This window comes from Trichoderma camerunense (assembly GCF_050948025.1).
Source record: "Trichoderma camerunense strain CBS 138272 chromosome Unknown V8C40scaffold_8, whole genome shotgun sequence".
In the NCBI taxonomy this organism is placed as follows: Eukaryota; Fungi; Ascomycota; class Sordariomycetes; order Hypocreales; family Hypocreaceae; genus Trichoderma; species Trichoderma camerunense.
Window position 1 is genome coordinate 1,664,600 of NW_028145362.1, and position 17,114 is coordinate 1,681,713.

The following is a 17,114-nucleotide window of genomic DNA, read 5'->3' on the forward strand; positions in this document are numbered from 1 at the left end:
TTACAATGCTTATGCCAGTTTAAAAGTTTATCGTTTGCTCCCTTTATTAACTGACACAGGCCCTGTTTCAGAAAATTTCTTGCTCGTCGCATCAAACTTTTGATCGCATTTCTGAACTGTATTTGAGAACTGCAAGCACAAATAACCTAATCATGTCCCAATACGATCTCATCGGAGCATCGTATAACGTTGTTGAAAACCTTCCTTATAGAGCTGTTGAAAAGTACAATGTATACATGGCCATCAAACCATTGCTTAAGCCAGGTACATCTGTTATTGAATTTGCATGCGGTACAGGATTCTATTCATCACACATTCTTACTTGGGGTGCTGAATATGTGACTGGCATGGATATCTCGCCCGCGATGCTGGAAAGTGCGACAAATCGATTACCATCACAAGTTGCTTCCGGAAATGCGCGATTTGTAGTCGGAGATGGTACAATGTCGACATCATTCGCCCCCGATGGTGGTTACGGGCATTTTGATTTGGCTTTTGGCGCCTGGTTTCTCAACTATGCTCCGAGCAAAGAGAAACTAATAGCTATGTTTGAGAGTATCTCCCTCAATCTCAAATCAGGTGGTGTCTTTGTGGGAGTTGTTCCGCACCCAACGGATGACCTAGCAAAACGAGCAGAGGATTACAAAAATGCTTCCCTGAATCGATTCTTCCCGCGCAACGAATATTTAGATGAGTTAGACTCAGGTGACGGTTGGAGGTTACGGGTTTTCTTAAGTAACGATGGGGTGGACTTTATGACTTGGCACATGAAAAAGAGTTTGTATGAAGAAGCCGCAAGGCTCGGTGGCATGAAAGGCAAACTGGAGTGGAGAAGAGAGACATTAGGTAGAGAGGACAAGAGAGAGCAGTTTGGTTTGACAGCTGATGAATGGCAGGTGAGAGTGGCAAACCCTCATTGCGGGATATTGTTAGTTTGGAAAGACTGAATGTCAATTACGAAAGGTAGAACTAAGGAATCTCGAGAGATTCAATTGCTGGGACGGAACACGTCAACACTCGAAGCCCGTAGTGTTGAATACATTGCGAAATGAATGGAGGTTAGGCATAGGATTGGCTTAAGAAAAATACTACGCACGTGGACACTCACTATATGTTTGATTTGATCAGCATTTTATAGCAGGAGCTGAATAGATACGGCCTTTTGTGTTTTTATTTACTCCAAAAACATATGCATAGCTCAATCGAGAAAATTGGTGGCGGTATTCTTGGTCAGAATGAAGTGAGATAGGATGCTCTGCATGTTACCATATTGATGCGGACCAGAGAGGACATAATTGCTAGAGCCCGGTTATATCGCAACGATCATGATGAAGGCATTATTCTAATATCATGGGAAGTAGCATAGTTTTAACGATCAATTTGAAGTTACAAAAGCTTCTACTGCATAATCTAGATGCTGTGAAATTATCATGACAATAGTGAACGGTTGCAAGGATAATATCAGGCGCCCTACCGACTGTAGAGAGATGTAAACTACCTTTCCAAGGATAGCAAGCACAGCCCCACTGTATACTGGGTTTGGAGTAGTAGTCGGATGGCGCGAAAAGTAAGATGTGCAGATTTGTATTCATCCAAATTATTTTTTGGTGAAATGATATTCTCAACTTGCTACTATATGTATCACGACATGAAAATAGCATACTGCGATGGTACTGAGTGTTTTAATTGAACGAATACTTTCGTTGCATATGACTTAGAATGCATCTACGTCGTCTTATTGAGCAGTTAATTTCCGAGCCACAATAGGTACCAATACCCCTGAAGAAACGCTTATGAAAGCGTCCCACATTCTTACAGTTAAACGCGCGGCATGTTGTAAGTCCAACTATTTTTTTCGGGGCACAATGTGGGTTTGTCAATGCTGAGAGGGACAATCGGAGAGGATGTGGATTGTCGACCGATTCAGTGACAGGATGATTGCTAATGCGACTGGGGCGGTGAGCTTTGTTTCAAAACGTAAAGAGAATAAGGGTCATCGCAAAGAGTTTATGGCTCAATATAAAATGTTCGATGTAGAACCATACTTATGGGCGTTGTTTATCTTAACACCACTTAATCCTCCTCATACAGTCTTTCAGTTCATCATGTCTCGACTTTTAACCATAGCCCTCTTCCTTGGGCAGTCTCTTGCTTATGACACTGTTCTCGGCTTTAATTCACACCCGTTGGTTGAGACGCGGTCACTTGATGAAATATACCATGCTGCTCTCAAGGAGGGTGGAATTGTTACCGTGTGGCATGGAGGTGACGAAAAGGACCAACAAGAGACTCTAAAAAGCACTTTCGAAGACCGCTTTCCTGGGATGACCCTAAATATTACGGTGGACCTCTCGAAATATCTCGACGGCAAAATCGATCAACAATTATATAATAATGACGTTTCTGTTGATAGCATAATTCTTCAGACACTTCAAGACTTCCCGCGTTGGCAACAAGAAGGCGCCTTGCTCAATTACGCCCCCGTCGGATTTGACAAGGTATATCCCGCATTCAAGGATTCTATATCAGCTTCGTGGTACGGGTATAGCATCTTTTTCTGGAGCATCTCATGGAACACTGAGAAGCTACCAAATGTCAAGAATATATCTTCCTATAGCAATTTTTTGGAGCCGGAGTTCAAGAACAAACTTGTCCTAACATATCCCAATGACGATGATGCTGTTCTCTTTGCGTTTTATCAGATGTGAGTTGACTGTTTTGAAACAACAACGATATTTGGCTAATAAATGATGATTAGTATGCAACAACTTGGAACCAAGTGGTTTGATGGCCTTTTGAAGCAAAATCCTCGATGGGTTCGTGGGACTGCTACCCCTCTTACCATTGTGAGCGCGGCCAACTACTCTCAGTCGGCTACATTTACGAGCTTTGGCGGATTTAACCCGGGCAAAAATATTAAAATTACCTTCCCAAATGATGCAAATTTCGTCAGTTGGCCTCAAACTGCTGCGATACTGAAGAATGCGCCACATCCAGAGGGCGCAAAACTCTTCCACAACTATCTTCTTAGTGCTGAATATCAACAGACTGTTAGCTTGAGTGTTCGACAGGACATCAAGTCTTCCGGCTCACCATATTCTGACATAATGCATACACCTCATACAAACCCGACGGCATTTGCTCGGTTTATGGAGGATCGTGTTACTGTTGAGCGATTGAGATTCTTCTTCGAGAACCGCCTGGGGTCTGCGCAAGGGCTAAGCCCATTGATAGATGATATTTAGAAATGACGCGATCGGAATTGGATATCTTCTTATGTTTTATAACTAGCTGTTTATGATAACACTTGGATCTCTAGATGTGGTGGTTAATGGGGTTTGGGAGAAAATAAAAGACCATACGTTGAAGTAGCATGAACCCGTTTATATGGGTAGAGGGTTCCATCTACAGATATTAAGTGGGGAATCCCCGTGTCCATACCTCAGAGACATTTATACAATGCTCATCTTTCTTTTTCAGTATAACCAAGAAGTATCGAGCCTTGTGATGGCTCATTAAATCGTCAAATTTGTTGAAATATAACCAATTGGCCTAGTCTATTACTATTAAACTGCGGGCACAGCCCCCTACTTATGCACTGTAGCCGGAATGACCCTGAACGTCCAGGTACTCATACTTCATAGGTTGGTGCCCCTATTGTCAACGAGATTTATCAGTACCGGTCAGGCAACACTAGAATATAAAAACTTATTCTCAGCATCATGGATAACGGGTATAAATGTATTTGATCGATTTCATCGCTCATTTCCTACTTGTTTGTGGGATAACTTCGAACCCTGAGGCAAATAACGTAATTTAATGTATTGTCGGGTCCTTGCCTATGTTTACAATAGACGGCTGTCAGTACAGTGCAATTTAAGACCTTCCTGCAAGTAAGACTTGGAAACATAGAATCCTTTAGATCGGCGATATCAGAAAGTCTTCTTCGGAGATCAACTTCACCGCCTGTCACCAAGTTTGTTGTCTGGCGGAGTTAATTGTAACTCCATACAAGCCCGACAGTTCGAATAGGACTCTCAGCTGCGGCTGTAAAATGTATATAATGCTTTTGTAGAGTCTTCCTTAATTACAGTTTCTTCATCAGCCAAAGGACACTTGCGAATTAAGCTAGCAGCACCACATCAGTCATGTTTCTCCCAGCAACATTTGCTCTCTGTACCCTCTTCGGCTTGGGAATAGCTGTGCCAGAGCCCAGGTCTCTCGACCCCGTCCGTACGGTGTTTCAATTCCCCCCGGAAACTTTTTTTGAAAACCTCGCTGTTCGACCTAATGGCGAAATTCTCACGGGCTTACTTAACGAGCCACAACTTTTCGTGATTGATCCAGACCCAGAAACTGGAGCGCCCCAGGCGGTTTTGGTACACGAGTTCACCGATTCGCTCGGTCTTGCCGGTATCGCCGAATATGAGCCTGATGTCTTTGCAGTCATATCTGGAAGGTTCGACATTCCCACTGGAGATGTCGGTCCTGGATCATGGAATGTTTGGAGTGTCGATATGAATGGTGTTTCAGTTCAGGGCAACGTGCTCTCTGGGTCGCCAAATGTTAGTCTTATTGCTAACGTCGCGTCCGCCAATTTTCTCAACGGTATTACCTTATTGTCTCAGTCCGAGGGCACATTCCTCTTGAGTGATGTCAATGCTGGCGTTGTCTATCGCCTTGATACACGGGGCAATTACGAGGTCGTCATCAACAGTACTCTGACCAATGCTGTACCTGAGCCACCTGTCCCTCCGGCCGGAGTGGATGGGCTACATGTCCATCATGATGGAGATTTAAAGACACTCTATTTTGTCAATGCTGGCCAAGGGTTTTTGGCCAGCGTTGCGATCAATGATGACGGGACACCGGCCGGAGACATCGAAATAGTAGCCCGACCGTTAGAGCCAGTCGATACCTATGACGATTTTACATTGGATTGCGAGGGAAACATTTTTCTTGTGACCGGAAGTGGAAACGGCGTGGAGCGCATCTCTATTAATGGTCAGCGGTCCATTATAGCCGGCAATGTCAATTCCACAGCAATTGCAGAGCCCACATCTGCTGCTTTTGGTCGTGGTTCTAATGATAAGAATGTTCTCTATGTCTCTACATTAGGAGGCATGGAAGTGCCTGTGGATGGTAACATTACCATTGGAGCCCAGCTTGTAGCTGTTACAACAAGCTCACAAGGATCTGCCGCTTGTGCGTTATACCTCTAGCAATCATTACTGCTCACTGATGTTGACAGCAAGCCAATGTCATCCGTCACATAAGTTATGAAAAGCTTATGTTATACTCTTGGACGTTTATGATTCGTTTCGCGACTGCCGCATCGTATTCTCTAGGCCGCAGTATAGCCACTATTCCATAGTCACCCGGAGAAGCGTGCCGGGGATAAATTATAACCAGCGGCCAAATAATATGAGCTCAGGTCTTCTAGGCTTCATTGCATTTATTTGAATACTTTAGCATAGATTAAGTTTAATGTTTTGCATTTCACGAGTGGTATAATTGTTACAGTGATATTCCAACTAGTTCTAAAGCTGACCCCTGGAGACGTGTCACACAAGGGGGAAAGATGATCGAGAGTGCTCGTCTTACGGATGCTTTTGTGAACGAGAAGGGCGTTGTTTGTTTCAAGATGGAATCTCTTAGAGAAACTCTCTTCTTTCTAGCAATTTAAAGTGTTTCCGTGTACACCGAAGCTCATATCAATATCTTATGGCAGAGCCCTCGACGTTTTCTCCAACGTCCTATGTATTGGGCAATAAGTGGGTGATAGGCTGCTATTGTTTTAGTAATAGAATTACAATCCACCTACTGTAACAGCTATTTCCTTCGCAGTTAGTTGCCTTTGCTTAGGTAGTTGATTAGAACGTATCGGAATAATTGCCCAAACTGTGACTTAGTGGTGTGCTCGATTCATTACAAATACGTACTAATATCAGGCTGGCTAGCTTTTTAAGAGAGTTCCCCGCAACAAGTGGGGATTCATTGTTGCAAATGCCGCGGCACATGTCAGAACCAATATGCCAAAGTTCAACAAGAGCGCAGGCCTAACTGCACGCAACATTCTGCTCCCTTCTTCCTCATACATTCATACCTAGAGTGTTTCTAAAACATAACATCTTGACAGGTTTATGAAACCCTATTGATGAATATATATACAGCCCAGGGTGCCAGCTCTCTCGCAATTATGGACCTCTCTCTTTACAAGTGCAGCTCTCAGGATCTCTTATTAACATCTTTCTTTTGACTACCTGACTACTCTGTACTGGGCTTCTGAGCTAGCAGATTCACCGGCAGCCAATAATACAGTGCCCCATGTTTAACACCCGCGTCTAGTTCCAGTAAAACCCTCTGGCACTCACTGGCTGTTGGAAGGGATGGACCTTTGGTCTTGCCTACTAACTGGAAAAGCTCAGCCCAACCTGCCAAATATGTCCTGATAGTAAGGGGTACCAAAGTAGAGTCGAAAGGCCTAGTTGCGCTATCTACAACTGTTAATCCATGGTCCGCGACAAGTTTTGGAATATCTCCAATCCAGCTAGATCACAAGTGTGTAATTAGTACAGTTTCTCCCCAGACGAAATGTGATTCTGCTGGATATAGCGACTCACTCTAACAAGACATTAAAGGTCCGGAGAACCGACATGCCAAGTTTATGAAAGGCCTCTGCTTCGTCTCCCCGCATAGTCGGTTTCCCCATGTCTGCGTCCTCCCACTGCAAGTATCCCCCAGGCTCTGCAACAGTAAGTACTACAATTGGCATATATGCAGGAGCAAAATGGGTAGGAAACTCACTCAGTAGCCTTATAGCGTGGCGGATAAGCGCACCTGGGTCGTTGCCCCTAATAATGGCGCACCAGAATCGCAAATGGACGACATCATATGTCTCAACAAGATGTGTAGGAACATCCCCAAATGCATCAAGTGTAGCAAACGTCAAATTTGGTGGACAAAGTGATGCGGGGGGGAATTGATTTGCTGAAACATCGTAGCCATGCAGCTGGACAGTTTCTGGCAGTTGAGATGCTATGTCTTGAAGCCAGATTCTTTAACCAGATCTACTTATCAGCCAACATATCGTGGAATTGTGCATGAACAACAAAAAGCATACGACTCACCCTGTTCCCGTCCCTATCTCGGCAATTTTCATATCTGAAGAAATAGGTATTTTGGGGTTCAACGCATAACCATTGTGCATCTTAAACAAAAGGTGCTGGGCTTCTAATCTAGAGACTGCATTAGCGGCCAGTTTACGCATCCAGTAAAAATATCACGTACCTGATTGAGCCATGCAGGTCCCGCCCCAACACATAATCATCCGTTGCAGCAGGCATGATAAATATATTCTTTAAGTTTAAATCTCTGAGCCAGCGCAAGGAATAGCATGAGATCAAATCCGCGCGTCGAAGCAATTGGCAGCATTGTGTCTTTTATAGTAGTATATAGGAAAGCAGATCAGATCAGATGAGTAGTAAATCCCGACCCACAGTAAGCTGATGACGATGTGTACGAGTAATGGGCCAATTGCGGGCGCCTTCGGTGTTATAGATGGGGGGTATATAACGACCTAGCCGATATAATTACGATAACAAAAACAACTCAGTTCAGTAGTATATCTTTATCTATTCACAAAGAGGGCTTATTCAATTCAACTGCCGCGACTGCTTTCCCCTTGGAATGGGGCGAAGCTACTACCAGAGTTAGTGGTCATTCTGAGGCCAGTAGCCTGTGTAATTCGTTCAATCTAAGAACAAGGGTTCCTTCGTATAATAGGACACCCAGCCTCAGCCTAGCTCGATGCCCAATCTTGACTACTGATTATATATTACAAAGCAAGCCAATAAGGCTCAGGGATATCCTTCTCCTTAGGCTCGCTCTAAGATGTTGTCAAATTCTCATTATAATACCGGTTAAAAATACCTACACGACTGTAAATTTTGCAAAATACCAATTCCGGATATATATACAGGCATTAGGTTCATATTATTTGTAGGGTATTTTGTACCCGACCTCGTGCCAGTTCTTACCTATATCTTAGCGTCCAAGCCTGTATCATGCCTGGAAGTCGAGGACCTGAAGCTTCAGCAGTACTCATATAACTGTTTATTATAAGCTCCATAGTAATATGCCTTAGTTTCTACACCCAATGTTTAATTCCGAAGAGCTTCTTCGTTGGGTATTATGTATTGGGTTGCAATGGTACGTTACCTATTCCACGGAGCCTTGCCTGTGTCAAACAATGATACGATGAAACGAGAGAGCATAAAGGGTTAAAGCAAGATAAGTATGCTACTCTCATCATTTTCTCAAGAAAAGTAACTCATGAATGTGTCCTCAAGGTGGGGGCTTAAGAATAGTCGCCGTTTAGGCCATACAAGGGCAGAGCATTTTGCCTAAAATATTGAAACTCGCATTCTTTAATGTTTGTTGCTTAACTCACTCGTATCAGAAGGTCCCATCACAATATTAAACCTCGGATCGTAAATAGATTTCGATGCCATCTCCAATAAAAATGTATCAACCTTCCCTCTCTCTGGAAATGCTCTACGAGCTTCAGCCATTTCGGTGAAGGCCAGCCCATGAATTTGGAATGCTTCCAGTTGCCCCTCCCAGTACTATGAGCGAATGTTTATCAACATATTGACCTTTAATGCCCTATTTGAGCGCGAAACGCACATAGGCTTGGGTGGGAAATGACAATGAATACGTACTGCTTCAGTAGCCATGCACAATACCAGGGCCATAGCTGCATCTGTTGGGTAACCCTGCATATTTATGACGAGTTTTATTTTTTGTAGGCATAGCAGAAGATAATGTATCATCCGCTCGTGATACTTTTCAGCTTCTGCGGTGTTGTTCGAAATAAGGCTGTATCTTCGGGCTGACACATACATGACAGCCGTAAAGAGGCTCCTGTCTGCCATGGCAACAGGAAGAAAAACTGACTTCATGCCTCTTTGGAAGGCCTGCTGGGCTTCTGCGGTGATGCATTCGGTCCAACCATTCGGAATTACCCATTCCAAAACTATGGAGCAAGTTAGGGCGTGGCAAGGGGCTAGAGTTAATAACCTTGCGTACAGAAATTGAACAAGAAGAATTCATCCTTAGAGAGAGGCCAAGGGAAGCAAACACTGCAGGCGTCTTTACTGACATCGCTAACACGAGCCCACAGCTGTTGTTTGACACTGGTCCGGTCCGCGTGATACAGCGCCAGCTTTTCAGCAAGAGCTCGGCGGCGGCGAGCGTGAGACTCCTTGGATACATGCGATCTGATCTGGCTTAGTGCCTGTACATTATTCATATCCTGTGGCAGAGTAGCAGTGATGAAGTGCAGTTTTGGTTGTTGCGCAACAACGATGCGGCGGAGCTTGGCATTGTGTCTTCCCTGTTCCGGCAGTTGCTCAGGCCATCTTGCAGGATGTTCTGTGATCTTCATTCTTGGTGATGCCTCTGTTTTCGGACCCATTGCCATGCAGTAGAAAATATTCGCGGCAGCAGGTCTCTTGCGATGAATGTGGTCCATGAAGCATGGAGTTTTGTATCAGAGAAACGAAGCAGGGGAAGCTTTTCGGGGCTGATGGAGCACGTGAATCGGAACTACCCATGCCATGCCCCATTTTCAGCCCCGGGCATAAGCAGCTCCAAATGCCTAATTTGGCATAGCCGCATCGTCGAAACATATCCAAGGATCGCAAAACTTGTGGTTAAGATTAGACATGGCGAGTAAGCAGCTCCACTATCCCAACTTGGAAATCAGACAATGCAGTAGTACTGTATTGATATCGAGAGCCTCATCCGTGATATGTATGTATGTATGCTATAAATCTGGCCTACTCCTCCGGATAATTGACAACATTTCTGCACATGAAATCCGTTGCGTATATGCCAACATACACTTTGCAATTTCGAAGGGATATATTAAAACTCCACCATGGCATCAAATAGCCAGCGCAAAACAGTGCTCATTACAGGGTATACATGCCAGTGATAAAGAACCTCGTGGCCACATTTTTAACACAACTTCTTTCTTTCTAGATGTTCAAGTGGAATCGGTGAAGCGTTGGCGAGAGAGTTCCAAGCCCAAGGTAAATTATCGACCCCGATATGCAAGCCGATGCTCGACCTGAATAAATTGCTCACACACTCTTCTCTATTTCTTTCGGCTTATAGGTTACCATGTTATCGCCACGGCTCGCAAAATAGAAGCTATATCACATCTTCAGAAGGCAGGGATGACTACATTATCTCTTGATGTCACCAAACCAGAGAGCGTCACGGCAATTAAGACAGAAGTGGAAAAACTCAGTGATGGTAAGCTGGACGTTTTGGTCAATAATGCGTAAGTGGGATTAATTTTGTTTCATCTTACAGCCATTTGGGCTTGGACATCACTAACAATTACATGAAGGGGCATTCTTACCCGTGGCGCATTAGCCGATGTCTCACGAGAGCATATCTTCTCGATATTTAACACGAATCTCTTCGGTCTTATGGCTGTTGTATCCAGTCTACTGCCGCTTCTCATTGCGGCCAAAGGCACGATTGTCAATATTTCATCGGCGTCGTCTGTAACACCATTTCCATTCAAAGGTCCCTATGCGATGACCAAGGCAGCACTGAACTCATATGGTCGTACTCTCGCAATAGAGCTTTCGCCTTTCGATGTGCGGGTCTTGACATGCCCAACCGGCTATATAGAAAGCAAACTAGAAGCCAACGGGACGGATCAAGTACCTGAAAACAGCTTATACAAAGCTATGGCTGGGAAGATGGAGCTCGGGGTTCCGCAAAAACAGATGGAAGGTGCGGAATATGCAAAGGTGGTGGTAAACGAAGTGGAAAAAGGTCGAGGCTGGGGTTTGGGCCCTTTGAGATTTGGAGCAATGAGGGAATGGCTTTGGGTGGGAACAGGAGCATCCAAGGGCTATTGGGCAAGTATGATGGGAGAAAGCTTTTTACAACGGGGGTTTAAAGATATAATTGGCTGGAATGAGATTACTAGGGTTGTAAGAAAGGATAACGGCTTGGAGTGAAAGGGCATGGCCCAAAAGCTTATACAAACGTATAAATTTATATAGTTCAGTCTTACATGCTTTCCGTAGCCTCCTAGCCCTTTGTCTTTCTAGATATCTTTAGCTTTTTGTTAATTACTGTCAGTTAGAGCACGTTCTGCTCCTCCCACTTATCCAGCATTCCACCCCGATCATCTTCAACATCTCTCACCAAGGAATCAAGAAAGGCCATGTCAACACTTTGGTAGACCCAGTCATCAGCCCCATTGGTAAATAAAAGATCTTCCTCTTGTTGTAGAAAGCCCTCTGTTATACTGTTTTCTTGTGTAGCGTTACTGTAATCCCTGGCAGAAGGCGCCAATACTGAGAGCTTTCCTGCTGTATCTGTTTGTCGGCTATTACTGCTGTTTGTATCGACCAAAGCGCTGCTAGAAGTCTTTAGAACTTCGACTGTATTATCGACAAAATCTGGTTCGGAATTTTGTGACCAGCCTTGATCAGCTGTATATGCGATGTGCTTTTGCGCTGTAGGCGTTTCCTTGCAGATGATGCCTCCATGAGTGATCTTGACGGTACCAAAATATGGTATGTAGACGCTCACAACGCTGCTTTTCTCTTCATTCTCTTCGTCCACCAGATCTTCAGCAGTCGCTGGTATCCGCACAGCTACGCTGTCCACACTTCTTCTATGGCCTTCGGCTGCCTCGGCTTCAATAGACAGTAGTCGTCGGAGCAGCTCTGCACTCCGTGCTCCTAGTGCATCCCCGTTTTGTCGGCTGACTTCCTCTATACTTTCCTGTACTTGTTCTATCATCGCGCGGTCCCCGGGACGTTGGTGCGTTAGCAAGTTCTCTGATCTTGCTACCTGCTGCAGCTGCGCGCGTGATGGAGACATAGAAGCTTGACGGTGCCCGTCAAGATGCGCTATCAACAGTGTCATAGCCGCCATCAGAGAGAGAAAATCCAGTGTCCGGCACCAGAAAGCAATACGGTCGGAGCTTCGGAATGTTATAAAGCGCGAGAGAACCTCTCGGGAGGCGTTGACACAGGTAATCCGTGAGTATTGGTTTTCGCGTCCGTTGATTGAGGAGCGGAGCATATAGGGAAGATGAAGCTGGTTGAGAAGAGTGTAGTGAAATAGCTGATGGAATAGCCGCCGCATATCCCAGAAAAGCGTCCCAGGGTTGTCCAAGGTTGTTGCCAGGTTTGAGTGAAGCCACCACTTTCTAGGCAAGTCTTCAGCCGCTTTCTGTAACTCTTTGTCCAATTCTATCATTAATGCAAAATCGTGGGGGCTTGGGTCGGACTGGTTGCGCTGCAGTATACGAGATGCAATAACGCAGTGCATGCGGTCAAGACGCCCCATGGGGGTATCATTTTCGAGCATATCCTTGGAAGCCATACTGTGATCGACTGTACTCTGAGGTAGACCCAGCATGAGACAAAGGTGTCGTTCCGCAAATACAATACGAAACCATATAAACTTTGGATGAACTTTCTTTTCTGGGTTGAGAAGCTTACACTGCGGCGGGCCACTAGAGGAGCGATGAAGCCCCATCAGTTGCGCAATGGTTATGGCCCTCCGGATTGCAACCAAGCCTTTGCGCAGATTTCCGCCATTTGTATACCACAAACTCTCTAACATCACACACTCCAGTCCTTCAATGCTGCTGATAAGACTTTCGTTCATGGTTACGAGGCTGATGGCGGTGCTGAACAGGCGGTTCATCATCTGACGCGGAGGTTCTGATAATCCTTTGATGTTTTTATGAAGATCCGGATGGAGATGTTGCAAGAAAGTAGCAATTCTGAGCATGTACAACCCTATCAGAACAGGGTGGGCATTTGGTCCCGGCCGCTCAAGTAGGCTATCTAACGACTGAGGGTCGCTCTGGTCAAGGTCATTGTACGGGACAGTCAGCATTTGATAAAAACGCGAAGACAAGTCACCCCGCGCTTTGGCAATTATCTCGATGTCCTGTGGCGTAGGTAAGGATTCATATAGAACTTGGGATAATGCAAGGCGTTGCCCTAGTCCAATAGAACGTTTTTCATCATATATTTGATGAGAAGGTCTGCTGCTGCCATTGCCGTCCAAGATTTCGTATTGAGGAGTCTCGTCGTGCTGACAAAGTAAGTGAGCAGGTCTTCTGAAACGCCTTCTGGGCGTTGAACACGTACATCTAAATGTTCATATGAACTTTGCGATGGCGAAAGCAAAGGGCTATTAATAGCAGGGCTAGTAATGTCATGACGAGACTTTCCATTGTCTTGTGCCGTCGCGCATGTGCAGCAAGGGGCCGAGCTATTAGAGACTGTGTTGAGTAACTGCTCAACGAGTGCTTCAACTCTCACGACTCGGTCTCCCATCTGAAGGCTACGGTCCAAAGGCGTTGAGATATGCTCGGGGAACTGCTGGTCAACACATTTAGCACCACGTCGCTTACAGCTGATGCAGGCAGTGTCTGCCGGCGACCCGAATATGCATTTCATCTTCCGTCGCCGGCACTCCCAGCAGCTCCTCGTCCCTTTTCGTACTTTTCTCCTCTTTGGCTGAGAACCGCCATCGCCTTCGCGCTCCTCGCCGCGTGACGCATGTGGCGACCCAGACGGCTTGATTGACGCTGCGTCCATGCGAGGAAGTTTATTTTATCCTGCACTGGCACCTAAAGCGTGGTTCTGATGGCAGGCCGCCAGGATATTGTTCGAAACGGAACTGAGACTCCTCTAAGCCGTAAACTCGAGAGCAGAGACGTTTCGAAGTACGGATACGCGTCGCATGAACGGCGCGACAGCTGAGGATGCAGCCTGATTACGTGCATGAGAAACCGTCCGCCTTGTTTCGTTTCGACCGAAGGCTCGGTGGACAGACTGAGACACAGAGCGCTGCCTAATGACGTTAAACCACCCCACTTGTCCCTCTCACTGTACGAACTGGACTGAGCTGCCGTTAAGCTTCGTCCGAGGTATCGGATATTGTTATATTCCAACATGCAACAGTTCTTAAACTATGCGGCTATAAAAACCAGTCAATTTCTCTTCAAATCTTACATACTATCAACTTCTTTCAACACAGTTTGCATCAATATTCTGGTTCCTAAACTTCAAATAACCCCACACCCAAGGCTCACAGTATGACAGGCCATTTCAATGTTACGCCAACTAATATGCCAGGCAGGCCTGAGCCTTTCATCATGCATGTCCCTGAAGAGAAATTGTCCGAATTTCATGAGCTCCTGAAATTGTCAAAGATCGGACCTGCGACATGGTGGAATCAGCACAATGATCGCCGCTTTGGAGTGTCTCGCGAGTGGCTAAGCCAAGCGAAAGAAATATGGCTTGAGGCGTTTGACTGGCGCCAACAAGAGGCGAGGATCAATAAGTTCCCCAACTTCAAGATGACTGTTGATGACCCGGACTCTGGGGAAATCGAGGTGCATTTCTTGGCTCTATTCTCCTCGAAGACGGACGCTATCCCGTTCATTTTCCTACATGGGTTCCCGGGTTCGGTTTTCGAGCTTTTACCCATGATGGAGCTCCTTCTCGACAAGTACACACCCGCAACTCTACCATACCACGTCATTGTACCATCACTGCCAAATTACGGACTATCTGGCAGTCCTAGTAAGAATGTCGAGATGACTTTGGAACAGGCTGCGCGAATCATGCACCAGTTGATGATGGACCTTGGGTTCAGCGAGGGATACGTTGCTCAGGGCGGCGATCTCGGCAGTATGTTGGCAAGGATTATGTCGACGAAATACAAAGAGTGTAAGGCTTTTCACGGTAAGCCTTTCTTTGGAGGTACAAGACAAGAGAAGGTATATCTAACTCACTATAGTCAATATGCTGACGCTGAATCCCGGAGAAATTGCGCCTTCGTCCGATGGTGTGTCTGTCGAGGAGCTGCGGGAAATGGAGCGAACTGAAACCTGGGCTCAAACTGGCTTGGCATTTGCACTTGAGCATGGCACTCGCCCTGCTACTGTTGGGTTGGCTATTGCTTCCAATCCGCTCTCTTTGCTAGCTTGGTGATTGGTTCCATCAATCAACGTTTATGTTTAACTAACAGGAGACTAGGATTGGCGAGAAGTTCCTTGAGTGGGTTGATCAACGAGAACCATTGCCTCTCGACACCATCTTAGTTATGGCAAGCTTCTATTGGTTCACGGATACGTTTCCTCGCAGCCTATACCACGCACAGGTCCTACAAACACTGCTCAAAGGAAATCCCATCCCCATATCGAAAGAAAAACCGCTTGGATATTCGCAATTTTCGCGCGATCTTGCTTTGCTCCCTAAAGCCTGGGCCTATCAGCTTTACCCGAATTTAGTATTCTTTAAAGCACATGAGATAGTAAGGTCTACACAAACATTTTTATTTCACAGCGATCGCTAATCAAGGTACCTAGGGAGGGCATTTTGCGAGGCTGGAGCAACCGATGTTATTCTTAGAGGACATCGAGGACTTTTCCAAATGTATCCACAGTATTTTTACATGTTCATAAGTATTACGGATCTCTATAGTCAATTCTGCGTTGCTATAAAACGACTCTTGAGTTGCAACAATTGGTCCATGAGTAAACAGTTTTAGTTCAATACATCTAGATCATCTAAGTTACTATCAGGCTAAGAGATAAACCCTTTTTTCATAGCTTCTAGAACACCCTTGTACCAGATTTTGGCCATTTTATAATATCCTTGATCATTTGGATGGGTCCCATCGCTTATGTCGTTTTCTTTTGGTCCCCATTGACTATGCATATCGGCAAAGACGATCCTTCTTCCTTCACTCTGCTTCGAGAGTGCTATTCCCCGGAATTGATCGTTGGCCCATTCTATGCGCGACTCAACCTCAGTGTCTAGGCTGAGTATCAGATTAGATAGAATAATGGTTGAATTTGGAGATGCAACCCAAATAACATCAAGCATATTGCCCATTCGTTTACCAATACGCTCAATATCGAAATCTTGGATGCAGTCATTGGAGCCTGCATTGATCGTAATAAGATTCGGCATGAGATGTTGAACAGAGTTCTTGGCTTTGCTCTCTATCTGATCAATTCTAAAGCCCCGCCAACCCTCATGATCATTGTTGCTCATGGAACCAGCGCTTCGCGATCCAACCATGGTAACATTATTTCCGTCTGCGATAAGCATATCCTGTAGATACTTTCTGTAGCCATTTTTATCGGAGGACTCAACTCCATATGTAATCGAGCCTCCAAGTGGCATCAGGCGCATTGTGTGAATTGACGCATTGCTGCTAGGTACTATTGGGAGTCAGATCATCGCCCTATTATGTTTGCTTAGGGAATGAATGTCAGCAAAACATACGTTGACCAGAGCAATAAGCGCGAAATGGATCTCCACGATATGCTATAGGCAATAGCATCCGACGGTGTGCGATCGATAATATGACATTGGCAGAGGCTCGAATGCAATGCCTATAGGGTCTCATGTTGGGGCTGTTGGGGAGAAGACAGCGGCGAAGTCAGCACTTTTAAAGCCCACTATACAAGCGAAAAAAGAGACAAGAACAATAGAATTCTCTTGGATAACTTCCTCAAATGTAATAGGCGTGACTTTTCCTCTCCCCGCGCGAATAACGACTACCACAATGGCATTGCTAGAAACGATGTTGCTCCGACACCCACCGGATTCAAAAGGCAAATGCAACCCCGCCGCGCCCTATTCATAACAACACTAATCGGCAAATACCCCAGAGCACTACTCGGCAATTCACCCCATATAATACTAAATACATTCCATTCTGGTTTATCAAGCCTATTTTAACATTGAAGCTGACAAAGTGAGGGATACGATTTCCTTATTTTCACATGGACCACTATCTAGCGGATTAATACATGTGTTCGTCCGTCTTCCAGTGCTCAAGTGCGTTAGATGAACCATCTCGAATGAACCACTGAATGGCGTAGCCTGCTGCAGAAATGACGGGAATAGCGCCAATAGAGGTACCAAAGATTGAAGTCAGCTCATGGCTTGAGTCGTCAATCATGTTGGATGCTCACTGCTCAAAGAGCTGTCGCCAGGCCATTTGACTGACTTCAATAGTTCAGCAATATAAAT

The 17,114-nt window shown here is 45.3% G+C and overlaps 9 protein-coding genes across 9 annotated transcripts; 5 read left to right on the plus strand and 4 right to left on the minus strand.

Annotated features, from left to right (window-relative positions):
• Positions 1 to 152: 152 nt before the first annotated feature.
• V8C40DRAFT_287368 (class I SAM-dependent methyltransferase) lies at positions 153 to 967 on the plus strand (the record flags this gene model as incomplete). The annotated part of the gene is made up of 2 exons (XM_083222713.1): positions 153 to 846; positions 897 to 967. 2 exons carry the CDS (start codon positions 153 to 155, stop codon positions 965 to 967), a joined length of 765 nt encoding a protein of 254 aa, XP_083073945.1.
• Positions 968 to 2,082: 1,115 nt separating this feature from the next.
• V8C40DRAFT_287371 (ABC transporter substrate-binding protein) lies at positions 2,083 to 3,355 on the plus strand. Its single transcript, XM_083222714.1, has 2 exons — positions 2,083 to 2,704; positions 2,759 to 3,355. Exons 1-2 carry the CDS (start codon positions 2,106 to 2,108, stop codon positions 3,243 to 3,245), a joined length of 1,086 nt encoding a protein of 361 aa, XP_083073946.1. The 5' UTR covers positions 2,083 to 2,105; the 3' UTR covers positions 3,246 to 3,355.
• Positions 3,356 to 4,148: 793 nt separating this feature from the next.
• On the plus strand, positions 4,149 to 5,222 carry V8C40DRAFT_265739 (uncharacterized protein; the record flags this gene model as incomplete). The annotated part of the gene is made up of 1 exon (XM_083219683.1): positions 4,149 to 5,222. The coding sequence occupies one exon, from the start codon at positions 4,149 to 4,151 to the stop codon at positions 5,220 to 5,222; it is 1,074 nt and encodes a 357-aa protein (XP_083073947.1).
• A 951-nt stretch (positions 5,223 to 6,173) lies between these two features.
• On the minus strand, positions 6,174 to 7,381 carry V8C40DRAFT_244735 (S-adenosyl-L-methionine-dependent methyltransferase). The gene is made up of 5 exons (XM_083215727.1): positions 7,291 to 7,381; positions 7,131 to 7,238; positions 6,808 to 7,058; positions 6,624 to 6,747; positions 6,174 to 6,550 (listed from the first exon to the last, which is right to left on the minus strand). The coding sequence occupies exons 1-5, from the start codon at positions 7,344 to 7,346 to the stop codon at positions 6,268 to 6,270; spliced, it is 822 nt and encodes a 273-aa protein (XP_083073948.1). The 5' UTR covers positions 7,347 to 7,381; the 3' UTR covers positions 6,174 to 6,267.
• Positions 7,382 to 8,003: 622 nt separating this feature from the next.
• On the minus strand, positions 8,004 to 9,554 carry V8C40DRAFT_244738 (uncharacterized protein). The gene is made up of 3 exons (XM_083215728.1): positions 9,091 to 9,554; positions 8,724 to 9,037; positions 8,004 to 8,627 (listed from the first exon to the last, which is right to left on the minus strand). The coding sequence occupies exons 1-3, from the start codon at positions 9,533 to 9,535 to the stop codon at positions 8,430 to 8,432; spliced, it is 957 nt and encodes a 318-aa protein (XP_083073949.1). The 5' UTR covers positions 9,536 to 9,554; the 3' UTR covers positions 8,004 to 8,429.
• A 389-nt stretch (positions 9,555 to 9,943) lies between these two features.
• On the plus strand, positions 9,944 to 11,045 carry V8C40DRAFT_287373 (SDR family oxidoreductase; the record flags this gene model as incomplete). The annotated part of the gene is made up of 4 exons (XM_083222715.1): positions 9,944 to 9,984; positions 10,048 to 10,097; positions 10,183 to 10,351; positions 10,421 to 11,045. The coding sequence occupies 4 exons, from the start codon at positions 9,944 to 9,946 to the stop codon at positions 11,043 to 11,045; spliced, it is 885 nt and encodes a 294-aa protein (XP_083073950.1).
• A 19-nt stretch (positions 11,046 to 11,064) lies between these two features.
• Positions 11,065 to 13,860, minus strand: V8C40DRAFT_244742 (uncharacterized protein). The gene is made up of 2 exons (XM_083215729.1): positions 13,206 to 13,860; positions 11,065 to 13,149 (listed from the first exon to the last, which is right to left on the minus strand). Exons 1-2 carry the CDS (start codon positions 13,656 to 13,658, stop codon positions 11,170 to 11,172), a joined length of 2,433 nt encoding a protein of 810 aa, XP_083073951.1. The 5' UTR covers positions 13,659 to 13,860; the 3' UTR covers positions 11,065 to 11,169.
• A 97-nt stretch (positions 13,861 to 13,957) lies between these two features.
• Positions 13,958 to 15,633, plus strand: V8C40DRAFT_244744 (Alpha/Beta hydrolase protein). The gene is made up of 4 exons (XM_083215730.1): positions 13,958 to 14,810; positions 14,866 to 15,055; positions 15,105 to 15,381; positions 15,437 to 15,633. Exons 1-4 carry the CDS (start codon positions 14,159 to 14,161, stop codon positions 15,530 to 15,532), a joined length of 1,215 nt encoding a protein of 404 aa, XP_083073952.1. The 5' UTR covers positions 13,958 to 14,158; the 3' UTR covers positions 15,533 to 15,633.
• Positions 15,598 to 16,673, minus strand: V8C40DRAFT_244748 (SGNH/GDSL hydrolase family protein). The gene is made up of 2 exons (XM_083215731.1): positions 16,362 to 16,673; positions 15,598 to 16,297 (listed from the first exon to the last, which is right to left on the minus strand). The coding sequence occupies exons 1-2, from the start codon at positions 16,483 to 16,485 to the stop codon at positions 15,654 to 15,656; spliced, it is 768 nt and encodes a 255-aa protein (XP_083073953.1). The 5' UTR covers positions 16,486 to 16,673; the 3' UTR covers positions 15,598 to 15,653.
• Between the last annotated feature and the right edge of the window lie 441 nt (positions 16,674 to 17,114).